The sequence below is a fragment of the Helicoverpa armigera genome, chromosome 18 (genome assembly GCF_030705265.1).
Source record: "Helicoverpa armigera isolate CAAS_96S chromosome 18, ASM3070526v1, whole genome shotgun sequence".
In the NCBI taxonomy this organism is placed as follows: Eukaryota; Metazoa; Arthropoda; class Insecta; order Lepidoptera; family Noctuidae; genus Helicoverpa; species Helicoverpa armigera.
Window position 1 is genome coordinate 11,306,932 of NC_087137.1, and position 23,368 is coordinate 11,330,299.

A 23,368-nucleotide genomic window follows, 5' to 3' on the forward strand; every position below is an offset into this window, starting at 1 on the left:
GTCACGCGTCCGCACATCTGTCAGTCGAGGCTCTCAGTCTTAACTAGGGGCAAATTTGAGTACCCGTATTTTACTCGAGTATTTTACATAGAACGTCTGTTCATTTTTATTCCATGAGCAGTTCTTAAGTCAGTTAGGTTTTCGAATTGGACATCCGACAGTCGTCGGCTTTTGATTACGCAACCTCCGCGTAGTGGTCGGTGACTGAAGCTGTGTGTGTGCGGCAGGTACGCCAACGTGGGCATGTACGGCGGCGCGGGCGGCTCCGGCGGCGCGGGCGGCTCCGGCGGCGCGGGCGGCGGCGCGGAGGGCGCGGGCTGGCGGCCGCTGTACGTGCAGCGCGGCGCGGAGGCGCGGGCTGGTGGCGCGCGCAGACGCTGGAGTTCCACTCGCGCGCGGGGCGGGTGGGGCGGGGTGGGGCGCGGGGCGGGCTGCGGGGCGCGGTGTGCGCGTGGCGCGGGTGCGGCTGTCGGCGTCGTGCGCCGCCATCGACGTGGCGCTGCCGCCCTGCGTGCTGCTGCTGCCGCGCCACCCCGACCTCTCCGACTCCGACGACTGAACGCATTCCGCTACGTTATATTATATACTAACATATTAAGTCTAAACAATAAATGTATCAGATCACTTTCTCTTCCGTTTTATTATACCCAGGGACTTGACTCTGCTAATGTTACTTAGCGACATACGATTGATGTCCAACTAAGATTCAATTACGATTGAAGCATATGATAGCATTCCGCAATTTGTTGTTGGAAATAAACATTTTTATCCTTTTCTGTGATTCAATAATGAATCATGTTGTTTGGCGTCTCTAAATGATTTACGAGTCCAATACGGTTCTAGAGCAGCTAGAGCAACCCTGTAAAGCAATGGCAGATCAATGAAATGTCATTCGAAAACGATTGGTCTCATATTAGTAGCAGAATTACCGCTAAGAATATAACTGCCATTGAGATTCAATAGGTAGATATCCAATGGTTGGGGCGGGAATGAAACAAGTGCGCTAAGTGTCCTACAGGCGGCTGTCTCCGCCTGCAGCGAGCCCGGCACCCGACGCCGGCCACCGGAGCACAGCGCAGCCTCCTGCTGACTACTCACCAGGGGACTGGTCATGTTCCTCGCTCTCTTCTGGCTTACCTAACTAATGACGGGAATTTCGTTTTCTGCGATTGTAATGAGACGTACAGCTTATGTGGCACGGGGCTAATAGCTCATGTGACGACTTCACTTTGACCTACAGATCTTGTTAGCAGTACAATACGCAGTAGTGGCACGAGAGCGCGGCTCGTGTGTACACAAAGTGGCGCGCGGGCGCCGCTCGCCGCCAGTCCGCGCCCGGCCGCCGCGCTCCGCACGTGTCCGTCGCGCTGTCGCACATTAACGGCACACCTGTCGCGCGCCGCTGACGGGCCTTAGTTTATGCTTCGCATCATTACATGTCATTCATAACCTCGCGGTGACTAGCTGAGCTAACATTGTACTATAGGCTACTACTATATTAAGTACATACCTGTACGTAAGTACCAACACAGACTAGCGAGTACAAATGACTAGTGTACTTACATGACGAGTATGTCACGTTACAATTCGTGGTTTACCCGAGTGCCCAACTGTACACCATATTTTGCAAAGTTTTTCTCATAACGACTAAACTTCGTTTGTAAGCCGCGGTTCGAAGAACCCGTATAACAGTAAGCTAGCTTAGTAATTAAGTAGTGTTGACCGTTGAGTGCGTCGAGTGCCAAAACACTGTATTTGTAACGTGTCGGTGATGTGTGCAGTGTGATGCGCGCCGAGTTGCGCCACGGCAGGCGATCCCGCGGCGCGCAGTATGCGCATCACGCTCGGCTGCCTCCAGCCCTAGTTGCGCCATGTCCGTCCGTCCGTCAGGCTCTCCGCGATTAAACCGCACCAGAACTTCTGTCGACGTCACTCGCACAAATACTGCCCCAATAAAACAATACTGAAGCAACGTAAACAGCGAATGATGAAGAAACGCGCGAGTCGCGAGGGCCAGCCCTCGAGCGGGCGCTGCCTGGCTGCCGCGATGTCAGTGCGGAGGATCTCGTGTCACTGCTCTTCCCGCAGGGTGCGCCTGCTGCCTGACGTGTCAAAAGACAATAGTTATTTATTAGGTATATTACAACGTTGCACTCTTGCAAAGTTGCTTTTTTACCGCAAGCTTTGGATGACTAAGCAAGAGTAGGATTCTAAAATTGAAACAAAAGCGTAGCGAATGTTTTAAAAATTTGAATCCTGAGCAACAGCGAGGGAATCAAAAGAGCACGAGGTGAACAATCTTTGCATTCGAGTATAACAAGAGAAAATAATAGTTATTTGTTATACAAGAGTGCAAAGTTGCTTTAACCGCGAGCTCAATTTTGATGACCGAGCAAGCGAAGGATTCTAAAATTGAAACAAAAGTAGCGAATGTTTTAATAATTAGAATCCTGAGCGATAGCGAGGGAATCAAAACTCAAGGTGAAAAATCTTTGCACTCAAGTGAAACACGTAACTTTTCATCCCACCTCATCGAGGAAATTACTAAATGCAAAAAAACAAAATGGCGCGCACATACGAGTATCAAATTAAAAAGATGTACCTATTAAAGTTCATATATTTGAAAACTCACTTTAAAAATGAAACGACGTTAAAAATCTGTGTAAAAACAATAATAAAAAATACTTAATTAATTGAATAATTATTTTAAGCAGTATTTTATTTGTTTAATATGTATTTGTTTGAAAAGTCTTATCAAGATTGTCACAAATGGAGTATTGCACACGATGTTCTAAATTCAAATCACTTTGCCGCTCTAGAGGATAAAAACGACTTTTGCGCTCAGATATCAAAGGGTAAAACTACTCTTTCCGAGATGGTGGGATGAAAAAATATATTTATTGACACAACACAAAAAAATACACACAGAATAAAAAATACAAAAAACAAAATGTTGCGCCAAATACATACATAGGTCCCGTTCAGCATTATGCCAGACAGCTAGTGCCTGACGCTGGTTTTCAATTTGGACCTATGATTGCGGGTGATTGCGGGTGTCAATCGGTTACAACACGTTACTTTTCATCCCTCCTTATCGAAGAAATTATTTAAATGATAATAATGCTCACATGCTCGTCAAATCTTTTTAAACGCGCAAATAAGCGCGTATTTATACCAAATTAAAAAGAAGTACCCATATAAAATTTATAACACTATTTTAAGCAGTATTACTTTATTTGTTTAATACTAGCCGTTTTCCCGCGGCTACACCCGCGTCCCGTGGGAACTACTGCCCGCACCGGGATAAAATACTCAGGAACATTGTAGCTAGCAGCTAATCCGACCAGCGGTTCCAAAGATTACCCCCTACATACAAACTTACAAATACCTCTTTATAAATTAGTATAGATTCAGTTATTTGGTCAAAAACTTTTATGACGATTCTGACAAATGTAGTACCTATTATTACACGATGGTCTAAATTCAAATCAATGTAATAGTCAATTGGGAACCAGGAACTCTTAGTTTCGCCTCTCCCGAGGCGGAGGGTATCCATGACGATTTCCCCCCTATAAAAAAAAAACATTTTAGGGGCGGATTTGTTGAAAAGTTATGGAAAATGAATAAGGGTTCACTGAAATATTTTTTGCCCCAAAACTATACCTATTTTCACTGAACGGAGGCATTATAATTTTTTTTGTTCTCTCTTTTTTAACATTTCTTTTCTGTATGGTAAGATTGTAGGCATGGGTAAGATTTGTACTAGCCAACATGATTAAATATTTAATTGTATTTTTTTGTTTAATACAAATTGATACAATGTTGAATAATATTTTAATATTTTGTATACGGTTCTTCAAACCATATAGACAGAATTGTGTTGCTAGGGAGTTTGTTCCACCACTTCTTCCCAGCAAAAGCAAAAGCACATAGGAAGTGGTGAAGGGCAGGCGTTTTGGGGGCTGTATTGTGTAAATTTGACCTTCTGAAAGTGCTCATTTTCAGTCTACTTTGAATAAATGACTTTTGATTCTGATTTCGATTCATATATGAAATAAGCTTCTACAGGACGAATTCAAAATTATTTTTTTACGTGATGGAATGGTGTTAAAATAATAGAATGCAATTAAATCCAGACAAATGTTATCACGTAGTTTACTTGGTTGAATAACTACATAAGTACAGAATACTACTTACTGCTCCATAGACTAAGGAAGCACGCAAATAGTACGTTTATTTAGGGCCAAAACAACAATATCTAATGATTGTGATGGCCGAGTGCATGTTAATTTGGAGCAGCCTATCCGAAATATGATTGAAATTTTGTATTTTATCATGAATAAAATTCGAGAATGAATTTTCAAATATTGGGAACCGAGGAGACAAAGAGAACTCTTGTCAATTAATTTGATATCGGGGCTATTGCACAAAATTTGGAAAAATATGTCTTGTCTGTCTGTATTGTCCGTTACAAAGAGTTCACATTTGGAATAATTTAGATTTAGTCCTATTGCTTGGAATTTATTTTGAAGAAAGGATAGGTCTTTAAGAATAGTATCTACTTTGCCCCCCAAGGTTCCGTCATCAAGGTACCAAACATTGAATTCCGAATTTAGCTGCCGAATTATTGGGTTTATGGCTAAACTGAAAATCACGGGCCCGAGTGGGTCACCCTGCTGACAGCCAACAGAAGATTCTAAAAGGTTGTCCCGATATAGTAATTTAGATGGGTGCCTGTAGCATTGGTAAAGAAAACTATAAATTTGGGATAGTTAGCTCTTTTTTAGTTTCTGCCAGTAGGGTGTCCCTGTTAACTGAGTTGAATGCATTCTTTATGTCAACCTTCATTATGACCTCTCCTTTGCCACAATATAATTAAATTAAACTTAAATGTATTTTCTTTGGTCCACTATCCTTAAAAACTCAAATAGTTAATGGGTTTAAGAGCGTGTACGCTCGCCGCGCGATGTCAACTTTAGGTAATTCAACGCAAAATCGCGCAGACTAGCGTCGCGGCTGTGTGCGTGCCTATCATACTTCACGTATAGTCACACAAACCATTTTGATCCTTTCGAGTGAAATTAGTAGAACAAAAAATATATTATTTAGTAAATAGTTAATAGCGAGAAAATAGTGTAAGTCTATGGATGACTAAAATATAAAGGCATGAAAATAAGTCGTTAATACTTACACTCTTTTGCAAAAAAATCGGACACCTATGAAAATCTTGGTTTTGAATACTTTCTGTATATTACATACAATTTTCAACAGTACGAAATAGTTGACTGATGATTAATGGCAATGTAAGAGTTTCTGTATTTAACCGATTTCAAAAAGGAGGAGGTTTCAATTAGATTGTTTTGTGATTGTTCTCAATTTGATTGTTCTCGATTTCTCAAAGACGCCTGGACCGATTTGAAAAATTGATTGTTTATGTGAATGGTCCAGTCCATCCAGACCGAAAAATTGTGGTCAAATAACAACAATTGCCGGAAAGCCAAATATTGGCGGAGAGCTTGGTTTACCAAATAAATAAAATTAAAGTTTTAAGTTATCTATCCTATATGCTTCAAAAGTTATTCGGGATCAAAAGTCAAGGGTACATCCAAAATGAACATATAAATAGCTCTACTCCTATCTAGCCTAAGGAGTCCGCCATATTGGATTAAGACTCGCGACACATTTTTTTGTTGAGTTATTCATATCAAGCCCTTTCATTTGATACCCATATCGTAGGGATGCATTAAAAACATTTTTGTCTCCATCTTAGGTATATCCCCATATTGGATATAGAATCATACATTGTCATTAAAACTGAACTTTCAAACAAAATTTCAACTCAATCGATAAAAATATGCTTCAAAATTGAGCTTTAAATAAAATAGTAATGTATCAAGATTTGTTGGTCGCGCTTGAAATGTACTCTATTCTCGGTATCCACGGCAGAGGTTATTCACCCTACGCGATGTGACGGAGCGACACGTCCTCTCTCTGTGAAGCCTTGCGGCGGTCAGGTTTGAGTTGACTCGCGTGCAGCGTTTTATAGTAGTTTTTAAATAATTTATAAAAAAATAAAAACGAGAGATTAAATTATAATGTAAAGTTTATGTTTAAAAAAAAGAGTTATATTACTATAGTAAATAATTGTTATATTAAATTAAGTAAGATAGGTAGGTAAAAAAAGCATTTGAAATTCACAATTTTTCACTTTGTTAAAATATTTTTTCTGAAAGATAGAGACCTAAATCAAAAATGTTTTCAACTAACTATAGGCATGGGGATTTCGTCTATGAGTAAAAAATAAATATGATTAGATTTGCCACTATTTTCACATGAATTTAAGCTTCGAAATAGACGCTGAACGGGAATTTTATAAATCATCTGTTACGTTATAGGGGTTTTAAGTATTTAAACTACACAAATTGAAATTTATGTTCAATTAACTATATAGACAGTGAAATTAACTTGCGTTATTATAAATTAACATAGTTGTAGGATAAGTAGTTAACGAGAAACAGTGGTTTGAAAAGTACCTTTTTAGGCCAAATGGCGCGCGGTTGACGTACACGCTCTTAAGAATAAAATTAGGTCAAATCCTAGGGACAAGCAAAAAACGGACTTTACACAAATAAAAAAAAGCTCGTATAAATCTTTTTTACTGTATTGTCCTCTATTATAATATAAAAATTACATTGTTTACAAATGTACATATCTAACAATGTTTAAGGTTCTTCTAACTAGTTCTAACCTACAGAAAGGAAACAACATCAAAAACACATAGGAAGTGGTGAAGGGCGGGCGTTTTGGGGGCTGTCTTCAACGGCGGATCCAGGGGGTAGGTCACAAGGTCATGACCCCCCCCTGGGCCAGGTTCAGATTACCAATAATTTAAATGGTTAAACACGATGTTTTATGTTTTGTTATAATTTTTATTGAATAGGTAGATACCTACATAGTTACGGTAGAGTAGTTTTGCTGAAGAATTTGTGCTCGCAACGCTCGCTCTCTATTCTTTAGTTACTCTTTATCCGTACCCAAAAGGAGGAAACGGGATCCTGTTACTAAGAATCCAATCCTCTGTCCGGGTTGTCTACATTACATGCTGTATCTCATGCAGAGCCGTCTTAACCTATGGTGCAGGGTGTGCGAACAACCCGGGCGCCTCGATATCAGGGGCGCTGCGGGACGCCCCACCACCAGGAAATTTCGAAGACGACCCGTTCGATAAGGAAGTTCCACATTGTATCATGATACTGACAAAAAAGTCGCCTTCGCTTTGTTAGATTGATCATTTTGATTATTTTTAATTTTTAAACGCCCAACTAAGTGAAAAAATTCTAGCTCGCTACGCTCGCGAGTAAATGACTATGTCTGTACTGTATTTCTGATTATTATTTTTATTGACGCACCGAATCAACGAACACAAATGGCACTCGCTCTAATCACGGTTCCTTTTTATTTGTACGTAATTCCCAGTCTTATTTGTGAGTCTTCAAACAAATAATTTAAAAAAGTTCGCGCTCGCTGCTACTTGTTGCTTTACAATGTACTTAATCAGGTGCTTTTGTGCCGTAGGCTCAAAAAATTTCGCGCTCGCTTCGCTCGCGCAATATTATATATACCTTGCCTTGATAACTTCATGAGTCAAAAATAGCAAAAAAAAAAAAATATTAATGGAGTCCTCAAAAACAAAACAGTTTGCGCTTCCGACTGCTTGTTAATTTACAGCGCTTTTTAAAACTTATGAACTTTTTGTGTCCCAAAATTAAAAAAATTTGCGCGCTCCCTTCGCTCGCGCCAATTTTTACAATTGCGTTGACCTGTCTCGTCTTTCATAACTTAAATTTGGCCAAACAGTTTGAGCCTACAATGATATGGAAACATTTTTTTAAGTCCTTTACCTACCAAAAAAGTGACTTTCGTTCGAACGTTCTTATTTATATTCCTTGTAATAAAGTACTTCGATCAATATGTACTACTCAAAATCTTTCAATAGATACATAGGTGGCGGGTTGATGATTGCACCCAGGCGCTACATGAGCTAGAGACGGCCCTGATCTCATGAACCCTTACCATTAGTAAGACAATTGAAGTTTTCACAGAAAATGTTTTACTGTTGCTGCAATAAAAAACGTACGCGCCCTTTTCTGCGTACACAATACTTTTCAAACGTTTAGACTTCAACCTGAAAATATTCTCGCGCTTGCTATCATTGCGCTTTCTTGTATTTGTGCTGTATATTTGTTATACAGCAAGAAAGCGTTTTCATCTACTTTTAGTCCTCGACCTGAACAAAAATTTTCGCGCTCGCTTCGCTCGCGCTTTTTTCTTTGGCACGTTTGTGAACTATGAATACGAGAATTGCGCTCACTCTGCTCGTGCCATTTCCTACATGAAAACACTTTTCTTAACATTCGTAAAAATTTCGAGCTCGCTACGATCGCGCTTATTGTATTACGCTGCGATATAATTTTTTTTGACTTGACCACGACTGTGTGACCCCCCCCTGGCGCCGAAGCTGGATCCGCCCTTGGCTGTCTTTTGTAGATTTGACGTTCAAAAAGTGCTGATTTTCAGCCTACTTTGAATAAATGACTTAAAAAAAAATCCGTTGACAACGACGTAGAAATCACGTTCGGTTAGGTATGATTTAAACAATTCTAGTAAGAACCCGCATACACCGTAAGCAGTATATCAATATGGCATGGGACATATTGTCAAATGCCTATTGAAGTCTGTATATTATAAAATATAATATTTATATTATACAACTCATTTACAATTCCAATCATTTTGGAATTTGTTTCAAAGTTGATCCAGTTTAAAATTTCCAAGTTTTCGTACCTTCACAGGGTAACAAAATCGAACAAGAGAAATATCCGTATAAATACTTGAAAGAAATTGTATTTATAAAATGAAGCACAGGTTAGGCTCATATGTGCACGCTATGTAGAGTGACGCAGTGACAGTGACGTGTGATGCCATGAGGAAGTTCATGCGCACGCGCGCGGCCGACGCGCCCCCCTCGCCGCCCCCCTCGCCGCCGCGCGCCCCCTCCCGCGCCCCGCACCGCCCGCCGCGCGCCAACGGACACGCCGGTGAGTGAGCTCATCATCATCATCATCTTAAACCGTCTTTTCTCAACTATGTTGGGGTCGGATTCCAGTCTAACCGAATGGCTGAGTACCAGAGTTTTACAAGGTGTGACTGTGCCCTGTATGACCTCCTCAACCCAGTTACCCGGGCAACCCAATACCCCTTGGTTAGTCTGGTGTCAGACTTACTGGCTTCTGACTACCCGTAACGACTGCCAAAGATGTTCAATGACAGCCGGGACCTACAGTTTAACGTGCCATCCGAAACACAGTCATTGGTGTCTAAGAAATACTTAGAAAGTACATACAAACTTAGAAAAGTTGCATTGGTAGGTACTTGCCTGACCTGCAATCGAACCCGCGCCCTCATACTCGAGAGGTTGGTTCTTTACCCACGAGGACTGGTGGTGCCTTCATGTGCCGCTTTATGTTCCAAGTTAAAGCCACTAGGAGAGGCGCAAGCAACGCTACACCACCGCCGCGCGTTGGATCGAAAATCGGCTGTAGAAGACATAGGATCTCGATTTCTTAAATGTTATTTTTTTTTCTGGAAATGACTTCTGCTGATCATTACTGTTCTATAAAATGTCATATGAAGTAACTGTGTGCACAAATGGATGAGTTATAATTTTTATAAGAAAAAAATGTATGGAGCCGACATGAAAAATGAGGATATCTCTGGAATCGCAAGGTTGGCCGTTATATCCTTGCACACTGTTTAGTACTATTTATTTGTGAATTTTTGACATACTTAATTAAGTAATGATGATACGTAAGTAATGACGCTGATTTTCGATCCACCGTGCGCCGCCAAAAGTCTCTTCATGGTCTTTACATTTTCTATAAACTCTAAACATCTAAACAGAATCCTGTAGGCTAGGTACATTGTTCTAGTCGGAGGCTAATAGTGTTGGTTGCAGGCGGCGTGACGCCACGCGGCTACGCGGCGTCGTGCGCCGAGCCGCCGAGCTCCTCGCTGTCCGGGTGAGTGTCTGCGTGTGTCGGCGTGTGTCGGCGTGTGTCGGCGTGTGTGTCGGTGTGTGTGACGCGTGCGTGTGTTGCAGGGCGCCGCTGTTCGAGGACGCAGAGTTCTGCGGCGCGCGCGCGCTCGGCGACGCGAGCCTGGCGCGCCGCGTGCACTGGCCGCGCCCGCGTGCGTACCGCATGCAGCCTCACCACCACAACACTAACAACTTCACCTAATCCATTGCTGTTTCACCCACTGTAACCTGGTGCAATGTACGACGTAATACTTATGTCCATCGGCGAAACGAATCATTTCTTGTTTCTAGGCATTGGACATAAGTCAAATGCAATGATAGCTAAATCCTCGTTCCGTGTAATCTGCACACAGCAGCGCCTACTGCACAGTGAGCGCGGCTGAGCGGTTCGCGACGCACAACGGGACCCGCTTCCGGCGCGTGCTGCGTGCGCCGATGTGACTCACTTCCTACATACTAACTACTATTGCGATATCAGTGCACGACATATACGATCCCAAACATTATCCACCCGAGCGCGAGGCTCGGCGTGCGCGGACGGCGCGAGGCTCGGCGCGTCGCAACAAAGACATCAACGCGCGCGCCTCTGTGCGGACAGTTAGCTAGTGTGCCGCTACGTGTACGCAGGAGCTGTGTGCGGCGCCGCGCTTCCGCGGGGACGGCGCGGCCGGCGAGGAGGCGGCGCGCTGGACGGCGCCGGCGGGCGCGGGTGGCGCGGGAGGCGCGGGGGGCGCGGGTGGCGCGGGCGGCGCGGCGCTGGGCGGCGCGGCGGCGGCGCTGGCGCACTTGCCGCGCCTCATGGACCGCGTCGTGCCGCCGCAGAGCTTCCGTGACCACTACTCCGGCGCCTTCCGGTACACATCTGCTTCCATTCTCATAGGATCATAGGAAGAAGCTAAATTTATTTAACCCTTTCACGCATATGGGACACATTTGTCCCCGTCAGTTTTTCGGGTTTTGTGCTAAAGTTATTTTATCAAATCATTTTTATTTTCGTATTTTCAATTTTTATAGTATGATTTTTGATACTTACTATGGCAACACTAAATGTCACTTGTCAGAGAAAAAAAAACAAGGCGCGAAATTATAAGTTTTTTGTTGACGAAAGTTGTGTTTTATATTTTCGATTTTATAAAAATCTTGCAGTTTCAAGTGATAGAGTGTATAAAACTGTATTCTTTGGTAAGTATTTTGTACGTTTTATCTGTTTTTCAAACACTTCAAGCACTAATTAGATAGTTTTTACAAAAAGTTTTAAAGGGACGCGGTTGTCCCAGTATGCACTAACGGAGTTTTTCCAATATATATTTCACTACTTCTATAAATATACGAGTTTCACATCGTTATGAGGTTTTTAGTACATATTTTACTTGTGATTAAACAAAAACTTTAAATTATTTGTTTCAGAACATGTCTGCAAGAAGGCATAGAGAGTTTTCTTTGCGGGACGATGTTATTATAGAATTTCTAACGGCTGATAATAGTGACGATGAAGATGCCCTGATACTAGATGAAGAAGATCAGCAGTTTCTGGCTCAAGACATTGATGCGGGTTACTCCACTGCTGAAATTGAACCTACCACTTCAACTAGCCAAAGCGTCCCAGGCGTAGAACCCAGCTTAGACGAAAATTTACGTACACAAACAAACGTTAATTATTCGCCACCGACCTTCAACTGGAGACGAAATTCTTACGTGCCTCACCAGTTTCGCGACGAAGAACATTATAAATATGGCGAAATTAATATTTCAAATAGCTTAAATTTGACTCCTATTATGATATTCAATGCAGTGACAAATTTTGATCGATTGATTGACGACATTATTCTGCCAGAATCGGAACGATACGCCATGCAAAATGGAAGGCCTTTCTCTTTCACCAGTGCAGAGGCAAAAGCTTTTTTGGGGATGAATTACGTAATGGGATATCATGTCTTGCCTACATTTCGTAGCTATTGGTCCTCAGACCCTGACATGGGCGTTCCATTCATCGCGAACGTAATGCCATTGAACCGATTTGAAGAAATAAGAAGAAACTTACATTTTAGCGACAATAATAATGAACCACCTCGAATGCAACCTACTTACGATAGGGCATGTAAAATACGTCCTGTTATGAATCATTTCAACGAGAGTTTCCAAAACGCTATGTCTAATACAAAAACGCAGTCAATAGACGAACATATGGTCAAGTTCAAAGGGCACAATATAATGAAACAGTATGTCAAAAATAGTCAAGTGGGGTTCAAGATGTGGTGTAGAGCGATTCAAAGACTGGTTATTTGTTTGAATTTGATTTGTATACTGGACGAAAACAAGGTGGTGCTGAAACTGGACTAGGAGAGTCAGTAATTTTACAACTTACAAACAGTTTACAAGGCTTAGGCTGCGAAATTTATTTTGATAATTTTTTTAATTCTCCCAACCTGCAGTATGAGTTGACAAACAGAAATATTAGAGGTTGTGGAACAGTTCGTTATAACAGAAAGAATATACCCAAAAATGTACCGGCTGATAAAACTATGCAAAGAGGAGATATATTTACGACCAGTTCAAACGGCATTTCATTTATAAAATGGATGGACAACAAAGCTGTTTTTTTATTGACAAACTTTTTGTCACCGATTCCTACTACAGTGGTGAAGAGGGTGCAGGAAGTAATGAGAAAATAAATGTTCCGTGTCCACAAGTCGTCGTGCAATATAATAGTCACATGGGAGTCGATTTGATGGATCAAAGAAAAGTATGCTATGAGGTAGATCGTAAAGCAAAAATCAAATACTATCTGCGATTGTTCTTTGATTTACTTGATATTGCTATGAATAATGCCTATACTATTTATAGCATATTGCATGAGAATAAGCAAATTGAAGGAAGTTTACTTTCCAGCCTTGAATTTCGTCAAGTTGTAGCTCGTTCGCTCATTGCAAACTTCTCTTCTCGTAAAGAGAGCTCTTCCATCGGCAGTAATGACAAAAAGCGACGGTTATGCAAATCGTGTCCATTCCTTTACTGATCGGTCAGTCATTCCATTCCATTTCATTCCATTCCATCCATTCCAAAATTACGTAAAATTGATCTCAGATAATTGTTTTAAACTAGTCTAATAAGACAACCTTTGACGCATACTGGGACACATATGTCCCGTGCTGAAAAACACTGAAAAAATAATAAATATTTTATTATTTGACTATTTTATGTTTAAAGAGACCCTAATAAACTATTAAAACTAATATACAGATTTGTTTGTTTTTTCTTTACCTTATATGCGTGTAAGGGTTAATTACTAGCTGTTGCCCGCGACTTCGTCTACGTGGGCAATATAGAATCGTCAAAATAATACTTATCCCGTAGGTGCATTTTTTCACGTGACAATATAATTAGGTTTACTACTTAGCAACCGCACAGATTCATCGATCAAGGTTGTGTTGTGGATGTGTGACCATTTATCTAAACAAAAGAAGTACCTAAAGTTTTGTGACGTTATGGAAATCTCTGGATCTAGTCAGCCAATTTGGAAAATTATTCCGTATGGTGCGTAAGTAATTCTCACAGGAAACAGCTATAATCTGGGTACCTATATATGCTTTGAGTCTGACAAAGCTGTCATTTGTACATTTTCTGCAGCTGCTGCGACTAATCAGAAACCACAAAGTCTGTCAGACTTACCATGGATAACGTCTTGTGTAGTTGACTGGATTGAAGAGATCAGATAGGTAGTCGCTCTAAACAAACTATTGGTACTCGGACAGATTCGGTGGCTGGAAGCTAACACCAACATATAGTCTGTTTTTTATCTCGTAGACTGACATTACCAGTGTTGTCAGTTTATTACAAATTCTTAAATAGTGATGTGACACGACCGAAACTTAGCGTTAATAAAATCAAGTATCATTTTTTTTACAATAAGTCATGCTGAAATAATGGGCTTATCCTTGATGACTACGCATGGCTTTGCGTGGTCAGATATCCCTGGCAGTTTGTAGCACGTCGTACAGCCGTTTGTGCTTACGTGAATTTTAAATATAAAACTTGAAATGAATATTAAATTCGTCTTTATAGATAAAAAGTTACGATTCAACGAACCGGTATCGTAAGTACAACACTGCACCAAAGAGCTAGCAACATTATTTGCAAGTGTCAATTTAGTCAACGAGATTAAAAAACAGACTATAGTTGGGGAATAGCTGGATGGATGACGACATGAGTCATCAGGCTGGCGCATAGGGTAGGATAGTTTCACTCACTATGTTAGGGCGGGACTCCACCGAAATGTTTGCATTAGTTCACGAACAGGCAAAATGTACGTATCTGTGAGAGTCGATAAAAGAGAGATAAAAGATTTACTCAAAACAAAGGATAGTGGTACCTACACGTTAAGAATACAGTTTCACAAAATTACTACATATCGCACTCATTCCACTAATCAAAAACAAAAACCAAAAACTAAATACCAAACAACTAATCCCAATTACTAAATAGTCAAAGAAAAATCAGTCGTAGGGATCTGAATCAGTGTTCAACATCCGAAGTGTAACGAACACTTTTGAAAGATAAGAAACAATGAATCACGAGAAACTCATTGTCGCGTTAATGTGTTTGTTGTCGTGGCGAGTGCGCATGCGTGCACTTCCCGACACATCACTCATAGTGCCGTGCGCGCAGGTTCCGGCTGTGGGTGTTCGGCGAGTGGCGCGAGGTGGTGGTGGACGACCGGCTGCCGGCGCGCGGCGCCCGCCTGCTGGCCGCCCGCGCCGCGCCCGACGACTTCACGCTGCCGCTGCTCGAGAAGGCCTACGCCAAGTGAGTGTCCGTCGCGGCCGCCGCGCGCCCAGCCCTGCACCCAGACTGTACCTCGCCGCCTCGCAGGCTGCTGGGCTCGTACGCGGCGCTGCGCGGCGCCGGCGCGGCGGGCGCGCTGGCGGCGCTGTCGGGCGGCGTGGTGCAGAGCGTGGCGCTGCGCGGGCAGGAGCGCGCGCGCACGCTGCAGCTGCTGCAGGCCGCCGTGCCGCGCGCGCCGCTGCTGCTGTGCGCCCCGCCGCGCCGCCGCCACAGTCACGGGGCTGGCGCGCGCGCCCGCCACCACGCTGGTGCGCGTGCGCGCGACCGGCGGGCGCGGCGTGGCGCGCAGGTGGCGCGGCGTGGGCGCCAGGCGGCGCGGGTGGCGCGCTGGCGCCCGCTGACCGCGATCTGCTGGCCGACGACCCCGCCGGCTTCTGGTCAGTGTAACACACGCGTCAGATTGTAGCCAAAGACTAAGTATGTAGTAGCCCAGGATTACATTTAAAATTTTTTTCTTCATAAACATTGTCTTCATTAAATGCGTAGATTTTATGTGATAAGTGCACAAAAAAACAGATAAACAGACAAGAATTCCAAAAAATGTAAGAAGTGGGTTCTGTTGGTCCTTTAATTAACACACTGGCTATTTTTTTTTTTCATTATATTTAATGTACATAACATGAACGTTGTACAGATTTATTACACTTCTGCTACACTAATATGTATTATAAAGCTGAAGAGTTTGTTTATTTGATCTAAGAAACTGTACTTTGATTTGAAAAAATATTTCAGTGTTAGATAGCCCATTCATTAAGAAAGGCTATCAAATACTTTTGTTCGTGGTCCGTACAGGAGTTCCCACGGGACACGGGTGAAACTGGCAGAAGCTAGTATACAGGGTGTCCAGTAAATAGCACGACATACTGCAGGAGGTGATAGCTTGGGTCACTACCTATCAATACAACACAATAATATATGCTCAGCAAAATCTTACGGAATCTATTTCAAGGTAGAGATTTTTCAGTATTTCGGAAAATTTTGTAAAACTGTAAATCCGTAGGATTTTGCTGAACATATATTGTGTTGTATTGATAGGTAGTGACCCAAGCTATCACCTCCTGCAGTATGTCGTGCTATTTACTGGACACCCGTATAGATATACTTTATTTATTTATTTTTTTTATTTAAAATACTTTATGCACATTGTACAACGGCGGACTTAACGCCTTAGGCGTTCTCTGCCAGTCTACCTTAGGGTGGTGGTGAAACAGAAGTGGTAGGTGCAACACAGTTTGAGCATAAGTGCAAGAAAATAAAAATAAATATATTTATGTATATATAAATATAATAAATATATATATATATTACTGAATCCAAGAGAAGAAAGTGAAGAAAATGAACTAGTGTAATGATTCCGCCAACTTGCCATGGATGTGATTACGCAGTTTAATTTTAAACGTGTGTCGACTATTTACCATCCTGACCTCCAAGGGTAGCTCATTCCAGAGAAGGATAGATTTAACAAAGAAGGAAGAGTGAATAATATCTGAACGGTGAGCAGGGCAGTGAAGAAGACGATTATTAGAGGAGCGGAGATTTTTATTGTGCTGTGAACACACATACTGAAAGTGGGAGGTTAAGTATGCAGGTGAAGACGGGGTATATAGTATAGAAAAAAGAGTAGTTAATGCCCTCATCACACGTCGTTGTCTTATCGGTAGCCATTTAAGTTGCGCTCGATACGCTGACACATGATCGTACTTGCGAAGGTTAAAGACGAATCGAATGCAATTATTGAGAAGCCGGTCTAGTTTATTGAGCAGATCTGCATTCAGGTCATAGTAGCAAACATCACCATAGTCGATTATAGGAAAGATTAAGGTTTGCATAAGCATTGCTTTACATGGACAGGTAGCAAGTTTTAAAACGATAGAGAAACCGCAGCGTATTCGTGATTTTTTGACTGACAGCTGCAACTTGTGCTTGCCAATTGAGTGAGGAGTCAAGTTGTAGGCCCAAATTCTTCACAGAGCAGCTGTACGGTATATCTATCCCGTCAAATACCAAAGTTGGCAACCCAAGGGCGTCTACTTTTCCTAAATTTCTTGAGCTACCAATGATAATGGCTTGGCATTTGACAGGATTAACTGCCACTCCGAACCTGTCAGACCAACTCTTGACTACCTCCAAGTCCTTGTTCATTTTAACAAGCGTAGCTGCCAGCTCATTCACTTTTGTGTGACGATACAACTGCAAGTCATCGGCATAGAGATGATACGAACACTGAAGTTCAGGAGTAAGGAAATTTATAAATATAGAGAATAACAGAGGTGAGAGTATGCCGCCTTGAGGAACGCCAGCATTCAAAGTACACCAGGTAGATGAATCCTCATCCACCCGAACCGACTGCTGGCGATCATGAAGATAAGAAGAAAACCAGTCTAACGCCATAGAAGAGACCATAAGATTTGATAGAATAGATAAAAGGATATCATGACTGACGGTATTGAACGCATTTGAAAAATCCACGAGTACCAACACTGTGAGATTAGCGTCTTCCATAGCAAATCTAATATCGCCAGTCACTTTGAGGAGGGCAGAAGAAGTGCTGTGGCCCGGCCTAAATCCGGATTGGAAAGGGCTCAGTAGCTTATTGCCGTAGATGAAACGAGCAAATTGCTTATGAGCACAAGCCTCAAGCACTTTGGATAAGAAAGGTAGGATGGAAATGGACGAAAGTGACTGGGGAGGGTGGGACTGGAAATTTTAGGAAGAGGACGCACGTAAGCTTTCCGCCAAAGTGAGGGAAAAACTCCAGAGTAGAGAGAAAAGTTTATGATATGAGTGATAACAGGAAGGATTGGGACTAGGATAGGGACAATCATCTGACGGCTGATGTTATCACACCCCACCGCCTTAGATTTGATGGACAGGATAATCTTTTTGACCTCTTCCTCGTCGACTGGCACAAAACCAAAAGATTTGATATCGGGACGCGTTAGACCATGTATATAATTGAGAGTATCTTGCTTCATTAAATAGTCCAAACGAGAGGAAGAAGAAGTGCAGAAATGACTATTTAAAGCATCAAAACTAATTGTGTTAGGCAGGTCCAAATGTCGCGATTTGCCAATACCCAGAGTTCCAAGGAACTTCCAGATGTCAGCAGAAGACGAGGATGATATATTATTCAATATATGGCGGCGTTTAGCATTACGTATCATCGTATTACACCGATTCCTCGCAGTTTTAAACTGAGCCCAGTTTTCATCAGTACGGTCTTTTTTAAATTTACGGAATGCACGGTCCCGCCTACGCATTGCTATACGTATGAGTTCAGTCATCCACGGTGCTGGCGGCCGTTTCACTCTGACTTTTTTAACTGGTGCATGGCGATCATATAATATGTTCACCATGTTATTAAAAATCAAAATTTTATGATCTACATCATCAGAAGTCATTAATGGTGTCCAATCAACTTCTAGCGCATCCTTGACCAACCGCTCAGCATCCATCCTTGCAAAACAACGCCTATGCAAAATCTTTTGGGCTTGGGAGGTTTGAGGATATAGGAGAGGAAAATGAGGTCGTGGTGAGAAAACCAGGCGCAGTATATTGACCGTGACAGGAAATAAGGGAGAGGTTAGACGTCAGAATTAGGTCCAGCCAGGAATCATCACCAATCTTAGATCGGTGAGTAGCCTGAAGAGGTAAAATATGCAAGCTGGATGATTCCAGAACGTGCAAAAGTTTACGGGTTCGAGGAGAGTTGGGAGCAAGGAGATTTGTATTAAAATCACCCATGATGATGTAATGAGCATACTCAGAACCTAACGATTCTAAAACCGATTCCAAATCAGTGAAGTAGTCGACAGAGGGGGCAGTAAACCACACCAACGACGGCTTTGGCTCCTTTGACTGAAACCTCCAAAAGAAATTCAGCACTAGGCAGAGGACTAGAAGAAGTAGCCAAGATCTTATAAGGAAAGTCCGATCGAAGGTATATTGCCACGCCACCTCTTCTCCCAAGCCGATCATTCCGAATAAGAACAAAGCCAGGAAGAGGGTACGAGGTGGATAAGAGATTTGGTTTGAGCCAGCTCTCGGAAACCAGGACGGCATGCACATTGCTGTTGAAAAAAGTCTCATATAGTTCACTATAGTGACTAGGAACACTTTGAGCGTTAATATGACACACATTTAACACCTTATCTGTTTGCTTGAATTGATTTCTCAATGTATCACCAAGTGTATCAGTCAGAGAACAGAAACTAACATCACTATTGCTCACATCCAAAGACTCATTGGCAGAATGAAAACAGTCGTCATCAGAATTCATAAATCCTAAATATATAAACTAAAAAAAATAATACTATACAAATAATTAATGATTTTAAAACACAAACAGAATTAACCTCCACCCGCCAGCTGACACCAATAAAAAATTTGAAATAACAACACAAAACAAAACACAACGGACATAAATAAGAAATGAAAACTTTAAGAACATAAAAAAAAAGAATGAGACTATTTCTGAACGAAAAGTATTTGATCCGTGCAATGACTGACATTATTAGTGTGACAGGTGACAATGTCATTTCAAGAAAAAGTACCTGCGATTGTGGAAAGTAAACAAATCTAAAATCTAAACGTTAAATTATTCTTATCCTTTTAGCGGGTAACTAACAAATTGAAATAAAAATTACAAAGGTACTATAAATTTAACAAAATTTGGTAAGAATAAAAGATTACAAGGAGAGGAAAAAAAAAATATAAAGACAATAGATATAAACATTGAGTAAGTACAGTTATAAATATAATTATGGTTTGTTTCTAATACTAAAAATGTCAGTCACATACCAATAATAGATTTATTTCCAGGGTATCTCGAGACGTTATGCAGCATTCGATTTCGAAGGGAACTTCTCCAGGAGAGGCTTTAGCTCGTCCATCGACACAATCCTGTGGCGACTGCCATCCGATGCCTTAATGACGATCACGCCATCCTGCGTCCAACACGCACGCATACCGAAGTGCAGTCGTGCCTTCGCGAAGATGGACTGCCTGGTTTTCGTCAGGAACTCCTTGACTGAGATCTTGGTGCCTCAACCTAGTCTTAGTCTTCCAAACAGTCGACTTGACATCTGAAGAAGAAAACCTCACAAGAATGGGCCGTGCATGATCCTTACTAGGACTGCCAAGACGGTGGGCAACTTTTATACTGGCCGCTGTTATGTCCTTCAGACCCAATTTGCTGCTGAGGACACCAAGGACCATGGAAGAGCAGTCCTCTTTCACTTCTTCAGGAAGCCCTTGGAAAATCAATGCCTTTCGCCGGTGCCTCATCTCCAACCCATCAATATGCAGCACACACTTGGCGATCTGCTTTCGGAGCAAACCCAACATGTTGAAGATAAGCTCCCTGAAGGTCCGGAACTCTTCAGCAATTTTAGCTACAGTTTCCTTGGCAGGTCCTGCAGCCTGAATTTGTGCTCCGAGTTGGTCCATCTTCTGATTGAAACTCTCCTCAAGACTTCTCTGTATGGACAGTATTTCTGATAACTGTGACATTCTTCCTTTATTATGTATTGTGACTTTTATTAATATGTAAAAATTCTTCTGAGTGCAAGTGTATATACATAAGTAATATTGAAAGAATTTGTTGTGTTCCGTTTTGGTGGCGCAGGATGTCGTTCGAGGAGTTCACGCGCGTGTTCAGCCAGCTGGAGCTGGTGCACGTGGGCCGACGACTGGCTGCTGGAGCCCGCGCTGCAGAGCAGGCGGCCTGGCGCGCCGTGCTGGCGCGGCGGCGCTGGCGGCCCGCCTCAACGCGGGCGGCCGCCGCCACCGCCGGCAACCCGCAGTTCCACATGCAGATCCCGGCGCCGCCAAGTGCCACGTGGTGGTGTCCGTCACGCAGCAGTGCGCGCCCGCGTCGCGCGCCGCCGCCGTCGGCTTCGCGCTGTACGCGCTGGGCGCCGGCGACGCGGCTATCGCGCCGCCGCGGCCCGCCGAGCTGCGCGCGCTGCTGCGGCTATCGACGCGACACGCCTGGTCGCGCGCGCGGTGGTCGCGCGCTGCCGCCGGGCCGCTACCTGCTGGTGCCGCGCCACGCGCCGCCGCCTTCCCTGCTTTGCTGCGCGTGCTCACCGACGAGCCCGACGTGTGGTGCGTGCCGCCGCGTCGCCGCCCGCCGCGCCGGCCGCTCACTCCGCCTCTCTTGCAGGGAGGTCAACGACGACAACATGATCGTGCGCGACGCGCCGGCCGAGTTCCTGCGCGACGAGCGCGCCATTATGCGCGCGCGGCGGCGGCGGCGGGCGGCGCGCGGCTTGTCGGAGCTGGACGCGGCGCTGCGCGCGGCGCTGCGCGGCGCAGTGGCGCGTGGCTGTGCGCGCGCCGTCGCTGGCGCTGTGCCGCGCGCTGGTGGCGCTGCGCGACCCGGCGCTGGCGGGCGCGCTGGCGGCGCAGGAGCTGCCGGCGCTGCTGGCGCTGCTGGGTACTGGCGCGCGTTCCTGCGCGCGGGCGGGGCGCGGCGCTGCGGGGGGGGCGCGCACGCGAGCTCGTACCGGCTGCGCGCGCTGCTGTGGGCGGCGGGGGTGACGGCCTCCAACAAGGTGCTGGAGTGCTTGGTGCTGCGGTTCGCGCGCGGCCGCCGCCTCTCCGAGGAGGCCTACGTGATGGCGCTGGCGCGGCTGCACCTGGCGCACGGTGCGTGGGGCGGGGTGGGGCGGGGTGGGGCGCGGGTGGGGTGCCGGAGACTAACGCACGTGCTCGTTGTTGCAGAGCGGTACCGCAGCCTGGACGTCAAGCTGAAGTGCAACCCGCTGTCGCTGGAGGAGGTGCGGCTGGGTGGGGGGAGGGGTGGGGGGCGTCGCTGGCTGCAGCACAGTACTGACCGCGTGTTCTTCTTGCAGATGATCCTGATGACGATCTACTCGTGAGCCGGCGGCGGCGCGACTGCGACCTTATTCATATTGATTTGTTGTTTGTTTTGTAAACAATTGTAGAATCACTGTTACATAGTAGGTAGATAGACGATTTGTTAATATTTAATCTTATTTATTTGTTGGGCAATGTACACATCAAGTTAGAATAACCAAAGATTTTTATTGGTACCAAATAAGCAGGCACGCGCGTGTACTGACAGTGACAGGGCTCCGAGCCTCCGACGCGCGGAGCCTGTAAGCGCCGCGTCGGCTCCATACACATAACAAAGAAACTGCACTGTGTCGTACAACAATCTTAGTAGTGCGAAGTAGCCCAAATTACACGAAATTGGGTTACAAGTAAAAAAAGAGGATTGCGTCAACCGTATTGTACCATATTTTTTTAAATTCATTCTTTATTTGAAAGATACTTTCAGGAATATAAAATATCCAATTAAGTAAAAAATTAAAAACATAGTCCAAAAATTCTCTTATAAGATTATATTAAAATATTTTGAACTCATACCTATACTAACATGTAACTATGTAACAACCTTTTACCTCCCTAAGGGATGATTTTGTAAATAATATATTATATAGGCCTTCATGGTCCTTCCCGCCTCGTACTTATTGTGGTGGAGCTCGATCCCGAAGTGCAGTAGTCTCGTATTGTGATGTGTGGGCGGCGCGCGTCCTATCCAAAGTACTTTGATTTATGTACATTGTCAAGCCGGTGCTACTTGTATATGAAGCTTTGTGTGCAATAATATGTTACTCAAATGTTGTGAGTGTGCGCATGCGCGTCAGAGGTCACGCGTTATCTGCTGCAGCGCATCATGTTGTGCTGTTGTACAGAGAGACACCACTGTTACATTGTTATTGTGTATAATTATTGTTTGTTTAATAGATACGCACTAAAACATTTACTTATTGAAATACAAGCAATTCCTAATGATTATTAGGAAGGAATGTACCTAGTTAGGAGTAAGTATCTAAAATCAACACTATAATTTTATTTTATAACCATTAACTAAGTATCACCTCTGTTTACAAATGTTATTTGTTGATGCGTAGCGGGCGTGTGTGTGTGTGTGTGTGTGTGTGTGTGTGTGTGTGTGTGTGTGTGTGTGTGTGTGTGTGTGTGTGTGTGTGCGTGGGTGTGTGCGTGCCCTGCCGCAAATATAAATGTTGTGCATAATATCATGTGTAGTTTGATTGTGTTCGCCTCCTCTCATCTCATGGCTGCTCCTAGTTACTTACTACAGACCCGTAACAGGCTACTATTTTTATCTATGTGCGGGAAGTAGTACCTATGTACCCCCGGGACGCGGGTGATCCACGTGTTTAGATATTGGGATAGACTTCATTACTATGAGGTCAGTTTTATACATTGAATTGATACACTTGAAAAAAACATTGCCAGCGCTCTAATTAAAGGATAAATAATAGAACCCATTTCTAGCATTTTTGGAATTTTAGACAGCGTTTGTGTACCTAAACATTGTATGTATCTTGGGCTATATAGGTAACTTAGTCTTTGTTTCATTGAAATCGATTTAGT

General features: G+C 43.5%; 2 protein-coding genes across 3 annotated transcripts; both read left to right on the forward strand.

Moving 5' to 3' along the window:
• The first annotated feature begins 306 nt into the window (after positions 1-306).
• LOC110380140 (uncharacterized) lies at positions 307-10,803 on the forward strand. Of its 2 annotated transcripts, none has more exons than XM_064039115.1 (4): positions 307-1,691; positions 8,853-9,098; positions 10,016-10,079; positions 10,160-10,803. In XM_064039115.1, the coding sequence occupies exons 2-4, from the start codon at positions 8,984-8,986 to the stop codon at positions 10,296-10,298; spliced, it is 318 nt and encodes a 105-aa protein (XP_063895185.1). In that variant the 5' UTR covers positions 307-1,691; positions 8,853-8,983; the 3' UTR covers positions 10,299-10,803. The 2 variants fall into 2 exon arrangements, with proteins under 2 accessions (XP_063895185.1, XP_063895186.1); XM_064039116.1 differs by having other exon boundaries at positions 307-1,516; positions 8,836-9,098.
• On the forward strand, positions 10,333-23,200 carry LOC135116621 (calpain-1 catalytic subunit-like). Its single transcript, XM_064039282.1, is given in 12 exon segments — positions 10,333-10,341; positions 10,703-10,950; positions 14,762-14,899; positions 14,966-15,186; positions 15,228-15,315; positions 20,565-20,621; positions 20,623-20,660; positions 20,663-20,758; positions 20,761-21,046; positions 21,105-21,589; positions 21,665-21,720; positions 21,796-23,200. Coding segments are annotated over 12 exon segments (1,749 nt in total). The 3' UTR covers positions 21,823-23,200.
• Positions 23,201-23,368: the final 168 nt, after the last annotated feature.